Here is a 7,180-nt window from a genome sequence, read left to right as displayed (position 1 = left end):
ACACACACACACACTGATAACCAGAGGCTATTTAGACCACTCTCGTCGGCCAGTCAGCTTGAGTATTGCATGCCAGATTCCGTGTGTGTGTGTGTGTGTGTGTGTGTGTCATGGCTCCTCTTCCCAATCCTATTTCAAAGCTATTTTCCTCTTCTACTCCCAAACTCTGCACCGACTCAATTAGGCGGCTGCACCCTTCCATAGCCGTGGGTCTGAAATTCCATTTGAATGTGATGATTTTGTGTGTGTGTGTGTGTGTGTGTGTGTGTGTGTGTGTTTAACAGCTTTAACACCTGCTCTTTCTATACACCAGCCTCAGCCAAAGGCCAAGATACAATCACTCATTTTCTCTCATACAAGAAGCACACGCACACACACCGTCGGTGTTATCTAGTGGTTAAACAGGAGATATAGACAGCTGTTCAGCTAAAGTTCAGTAGTCAAAGCAGTTACATAAACCTGACCTCAGTGCAGCTGGGAGCACAAAACCTCTGCAGTGCGTGTTTGTGTGTGTGTTCTTGCCAGGTTGATATATTGAAAGCATAACCTGCCCACCTGTTCTCTGGGTTTTAACCTGAGACCTCATTAGTACACTGTGTTTTATTTCCACTACATTACCTGCACAATATACTGTGTTGCTCTGTGTTTGTGTTGGTCCTCTGAGTATGAATCTATGGTATGTGTGTTTATCTGTGTGTGTGTGTCTTCAGACATGCACATGATGTAGTGATTTCCAATAAATCCAATCGATAGGAAGAGCAAAAACAGAACTGAATGAATACCGAGCCTATAGGGAAAACAACAGTTTTTCTAAAGCTCACTGTGACTTACACTGCTTCCCTCTCTCTCGCCTTGCTCAGGTACGACTATGTGGAGGTGCGAGACGGCGTCGACGAGAGCGGTCAGCTAGTGGGGAAGTACTGCGGGAAGATTGCTCCCTCTCCGGTCGTCTCCTCTGGAAACCAGCTTTTCATTAAGTTCGTGTCTGACTATGAGACGCACGGGGCAGGTTTCTCCATCCGCTATGAGATCTTCAAGACAGGTGGGTGGCCGAGCACAGCTGCAGCTTCACTTTGTCCAAGACAAACTACTTTACCTACTTTTTTTAAAGCTCCAAGGAACTTTTATTTTGTATTGTTTTTGACGGTCCCTGTGGATAAAAGTGATATTGTTTCCGAGCACCAGGGTCCTATTAGAAAACCTCTCATTTTACTGCAGCAGGGTCTTAATGTAGGTCATATAGAGGCATCGATATTAAATTTAGACTGTCTCATAACTAATTAAAAGTTCCTCACTGTAACTTTAAATTTAACAACCTGAGCTCTTAAAATAGCCTTTGAGTTCTAAGGTTAGGAAAACATTGTAACAAGCCATACATCACAAGTAATTTCAATCTGCTTTGTTTTAGCTGACGCTGTCACGTATACGCCATGTAACACATTAGGAAAACTGTAGGAATAATTGTGATGATGGAGCAAGAAAGAGCCTCTCCGTCTAGTTTCATGGTTTGTTTGTGATTTAGTCAAGGCACCAGAGCGTCAAATTATACACTTGCAATATGGCAGGCAATATGCTCCGTTCAAAACCAATGAATCATAGTCCCATATGTTCCATAATTTTAGCAGTTTTTATCTGGTATGAATGATTGTACAATAAGCAAGGGCATAATTAGCTGAGCAGTGGTTCGACAAATGTTTTTTTCAAGTGTTGGTTTACCATCAGATGGCAATCCACGGCGAGGGTATGAGCATCCCATTATAACTGCAGGCTAGCTGGTTGTGGAGAAAGTGAATTCAGGCCACTGAACTGGGTTGAGGAAGTGCTTTCACTGCAGTGGTATCCAATCAGTTGGAGGTTCCCACCTAAAAATAAGTCCTCTTGGTAAATTAGTCTGGAATCATGTGCGATAAACCACAGATATCCTCAGGGGATGTCTGTCTTATCAGAACACAGCACCCCAGGAGGAAGGATTTCCTGTTGGGTGGCTGCCGTCCTTTGTTTGGACTGGAAGGAGGAGGAGGAGGAGGAGGAGGAAGACAGCACATATCTGGAGAGTGACTTGTAGGCAGACAGGTGCTACAGACTCCACTTTCATTAATTAACCTTAGCGGCAGTCAATGGGACAGCCCTCCCCGTGACCTCCGAGACATGATGAATGTCCCTGCGAGGTTCCCTCCTTCCTTTGTAATCCGGGCCATGTTGAGCTTGTGTTTGTGTCTCTGGGCTTGCGCACGTCACCATCACGACAGGGCAGCTGGCAGAGTGCGGCTCCGTTTACAAGATCAAAAGCGGCACTCCACCCCGACATGTGCAAGCTCATCGGCATACACTCCCTCTGTCCCCCTCGATAGGCCCATTAAATCAACCACATTCTACCCATGATTAGCTTGGTGTTTCCCAATCTCATCTATTAGCCGGGGCTAATTATAAATGAGGCGTGTTAGGGGCCCAGTGGCGATAGGGGAACTGCTGAGCACACTCATAGGGCACTGAGATATGAGCGAGTACATATCTAGCAAGAAATGTGTATGGTAGTGCAGATAGAAGATAGAGAGTCAGGACTCGAGAGTTGGACCTCGATAAGGATCTTTATGGAATTCAAAGGGGACTCAGCACTTGGGAGAAAAGGGAGCTCCAGGAGCATCACTGTAGCTCAAACCCAGGACAGAACCTTTTCATCTGGGTGTTGTACACCTAGCGCCCCCCGGCAAAGAAGAGCGCCATGGGTGTGCCGTCGCTCCCTATAGTGGATCCAGGCCCCTCGTTATGCTCTGAGTTTACTCCGTGTTTTGACTACTGCGGCACCGGCTGCCGCCAAGAGCAGTGCTCTGAGATCAATTAACAGCCCTGTTTGTGTGTGCGAAGCCAAGCAGAAAGAGGGATTCAAAGCTAGTTGATTAGCACAGCTTATCAACGAGCAGGGTATTAGCAGGGAAAAAAACATTGTGTTGGCTAACACGTGTAATGTTAATGATGATACACAGATGCTCTGATAACGGCTGGAGGAACGGGAGGCTCGCGCTTGTGCATGCCAATGAGGGGAAATGCAAAGAATGCAGGCTGTTTATCACCGCGATTACAGGCGTGGAGATCAGTGGGAGTCAACCTCGGGGACGGCACCGCCTTTCATCTGGGGTTACGTGCAAGCAAAGGTCACACGGAAGATAAATATAACCGCATAGCAAACATATGCAAACACTTACTCCCCTCAGGGATCCAGCTTATACAAGCATGTTTACATGTGCAGGTTTTACCCACTTAGACTGTAAACTATGTAAATACACTTTCACACACACTTCAGCACGCTGGCGTTCGAAGCCCTGGCTTTCATCAACAGTAGCCTGCGAAGTGTCTAATTGGAAGAGAGCAGGTTGTTTTGCGGCTCTCTCTGGCCGCTTCCGTGTCCGTCTCTGCCCCACTCCACTCCTCAGTCCCATCCAACCATCTTAATTAGCATGGGCAATTTATTTTATAGCCTGCAAATTGGCAGCCGCGCTCTGCTGGCTGAAGTCTGGCAGGAGACGGGAAGAGCGTAGTAGATGGTGGGGGAGGAAGAGATGGAGAAGCGGGGTAGATGAGGGATAGTTGTGCTGAAGGCAGCTCCAAGATTAGCAAGCTGGTTGTGTTTGTGTGTGTGTCTCTGCGGAGGCCTTCAACTTTATAAAATGGTTCATCAAACAAAAAAATAACAGCTGGGCAAACTATGGCCTTGACTTGATAAACCACCACCAGTATGATGAAAAATCAGGAGAGTAAAGTGGGATGAGGCCGGGTTACCCTCCACCAAGATCCTGGTGCTTCAGCAGAGAAAGCTGTGTTTATCCCGTCATCTGACAGTATCTCTTTTAAAATCCTCGAGTGTTTCTGAAAAAGATCCGTCCTCTTAAGTACACATGCACAACATATGTTTTCCCTTAACGGCTCTGCGTTAGCTTTGAGCCACATCAAGGCTGGCCGAGGGCCCATTGAAGTGGGCAAGGAGATAGAGCTAGTGACGGCCCTCCCTCCCACTCACACAGGCTCATCCCTGTCTCCTCACGATTACTCAGCAGGATGACTAAGTCTATTGGACGGAGGCCTGAATAACGCTTAAAAACACCATCTTTTCACGCGACAGCCCCGTTTATCATGTCACTGTGATGCGGGCCCTTTGACTCGGAGCACGCACCTGTGAAAACACTCTCAAGGTGTGCGCGTGTGTGTTGGGTGGGGCCTAATAGGGGGCACGCTCTGCTTTCATGGACGGCACGCCCTGATGGCATAGGTCACATCTGGCATGGAGACGTACTGTCATCACACACACACACACACACACACACACAGCCCTCATGGAAACCTAAGACAACAAATCTCTTTAAGGGAAGCCAGAGGGAGACTATGAGCCCCCCCGGCCCCCCATCCCATCAGCACTGTGTCATCCCTCAAGTAGCAACGTCACAGGCACAGTCAGAGCGCTGAACAGCATGTCAGTAATCCAGTGCCTCGGGGTGTGTGTAAGGGTAAATGTAAACCTCCCTTTTTCCATCTGTCACAGTGAGGGACACTCCGCAGGCTTCAGGTTAATGTTTGATTTAGTGTTGAAAGAGTTAATTCTCCACCGACCATTAACCCCTCCGTCCGCGTGGCATACGGATAGAGTGGAGGGGAGGGGAGGGGAGGTATGAAGGGTGGTGGAGGGCTGTGATCTGGGCTAATGATCAGCCGGAGAGCAACATGGAATATAAACAGTGGTGATTTAGTTAGCGCTCCAAAAACAACACCTTCAGCCCCTTTGGCTCCGGCCTCTAATAACCCGGAGAGATGAAAAGATGGGGAAAAAAAAGAAAGAGGAAAAGCGAGAGAGAGAGAGAGAGAGAGAGAGAGAGAGAGAGACAGATTAAAGAATGAAAATAGCAAGAGGCTGTCACATTTAACACCAATTCCTTGGCGCAATGTTGTTGTAGTGATTAACGCCCAGTCTCTGGTCCGCTCTCAGCACTTTAAAGCAACAGCTTAATAGAGACATAGAGGACAAGTCATCAGGGAGACTAACAGTGGAAAGGCGCCCCGCTCCATTCATGTTGAAACCATATTTATTTAAGATTTGTATCGATCTCTTAACACTTGCAAAGACTGAAATCAGATCCCCATTAAATATAATTTCGCCGGTTATGGCTTGACGTGTTAAACCAACTCTGATCGCTCAGTCGGAGTGACATCTGTTTACTCCCCCCTCCAGAGGAGAGGGGGGGCTCAATGTAAACTAGAGTAAAAATAATCCATTACTCCGAGTAAATGTTTGAGTGCCTGGTTTGAGGTTGCCGGTAAATGTTCAAGGTTACTTCTTTTTCTCTCCCTCAACTTCCTGTCGTAAACTCAGCTGTTTGTTTTAAAGCAGTGGTTCAGACTACATCAGGCCGAACTGATTTTCTTGGATGAAATGGGACAATCTAAGTGTATGATCCCTGTGAGTATTACCTGAGTCAAACCTTTCATATTTACAAAACCCTTCCTGTTTCCAACCCCCTTCCTATTGGGACGACAAATACGCCAGCAACGGCGACAAACACTGCGATAAAACAGAGGGTGAAGAAGGGGCAGGGATGTGGCTTCGGTACGGATGCTGCCACAGGAAAGCTTGACTGCTATCACCGAACGCCTCTCGCGAGGACATCAGCGCAATGCATCCTGGGTATAGCTTGGGGACGTAAGCCTTTTCCCGCGTGGAGGCACTAGATAAAAGAGATCTGTCGGACGATTATCATGCCGGTGGGAGCGACCCGAGCGCTCTGTCTTCTCTCGCCACTCTGTTTTGTTTGTGATGTCTTGGCTCTGTCCTTTTCTTGACGGGCTGTGAACACAGCCAGGCACACAAAGGCTGACAATGGGGGAGTCTGTCCTTTGGCTCGGCCTCAGTCATCATAATTCGGAAAGAGTGCAGAAACAGGAAGACCCAATGGTGATGGTGATGAAATAAGTGTCTATACATACATTTCACAAATGCATTAATTTATTGTAGTGTCCTCAATTTGTAAGACTGAGCTTAATCCTGGCAACATTTTATGGAACATTTGCATCAGTCCAGGCATTATATTCGTCTATTGCCTGAATTCAAAGTGAACCATTCCCGAAGACCAAATCTGTTCCGGCCAACTGCTGAGCCGAGATAAGGGTCATGGTGGAGACTGATGAAATGGACGGAGAGCGGAGATCTGAGCCAATATCCACAGGAAATTCAATACGCCGACCTGAATTGCACTTTGGATACTGCAGCTGTCTAGAGCACTCGGGGACTCATGGGCGCCTGTTATTTTCAAAGAAGTGGCTCCCATCTATAGTTCCCCCCCCCCCCCCCCCAAAAAAACTGTCTGACATTTCTCCACAAATTCGGCGAGGTAAAGTGCAGAACTGCAGCATCCGGCAACCCTCTCATCTCGGCGAACGCTCACTCTCTCGACAAAAACCCTCTATTTTCCGGGGGTAAATACGAGGGGAAGCTGTGAAATTAATGGCGCCCACTGTTCTCGAAAAGCCACACTTTAGCGGCGGCACTAAATGTCAGCTCTCTTTAGAGTCAGAACGCCGCTCGCCGCAGCTTTCAACTTGGGGAAAGGGAAAATCAACATGTCTCTCGCTCCCTTCACTCACTCCTCGCCGGTGGACAGGCTGAAGTGGGTCCGATGGTCCTGAATTAGGGGCCCAGCGAGGAGCTTGAGTGACAGTGGAAAAAGCAGTTTGCCACATTTATTTAAGCTACAATGACTGTAGCGTGCAGGCTCTATCTAGCGATAACTCCCTGCAATTTTGGTTTCGATCGGCCCCATCTGAGCCCATCACGCGACTGTCAGACTAGCATGAAAATGGCATTATCCTGTGCACATTTCTGCCACTAATGGCTCCAAATAATTGCCCTCATAGTCCTCTTCTTTTTTTTTTCCTGAGTTTGTATGTGTGTGTGTGTCAAGCCAATGAAAAAGAAAAAGCCAGATAGAGGAGGGTTGAGAGACCCAGATGTAGCCTCAAGTAGAAGAACTATCTAGGTGGTCTCTGGTCCCGGGGCCGTAAACTGTCCTCCATTCAATAGACCAGCTGGGGGGCAGAGCTTCTCAACACCAACCACACAAAGCCTCGTTGAAACCGATCACTTAACCAACAGTCATTCAAAAGAATCAAAAGAATCCCTGTTGTGTCTCACCTTATT

General features: G+C 47.6%; 1 protein-coding gene across 3 annotated transcripts in view; it reads left to right on the top strand.

The window, feature by feature from the left end:
• nrp1a (neuropilin 1a) overlaps positions 1–7,180 on the top strand; it is a 57,706-nt gene that overhangs the window by 19,049 nt on the left and 31,477 nt on the right. For all 3 annotated transcript variants that reach the window (XM_031872330.1, XM_031872328.1, XM_031872329.1), the window contains one exon: positions 861–1,042. In XM_031872330.1, coding sequence (XP_031728190.1) covers positions 861–1,042 — 182 coding nt within the window. The remainder of the gene's footprint in view (positions 1–860; positions 1,043–7,180) is intronic.

The sequence above is a fragment of the Anarrhichthys ocellatus genome, unplaced genomic scaffold, assembly GCF_004355925.1.
Source record: "Anarrhichthys ocellatus isolate YVR2014 unplaced genomic scaffold, GSC_Weel_1.0 scaffold63, whole genome shotgun sequence".
Taxonomy (NCBI): domain Eukaryota; kingdom Metazoa; phylum Chordata; class Actinopteri; order Perciformes; family Anarhichadidae; genus Anarrhichthys; species Anarrhichthys ocellatus.
Note: the sequence above shows the minus strand (reverse complement) of the source record. Positions and strands in the feature narration are given on the sequence as shown.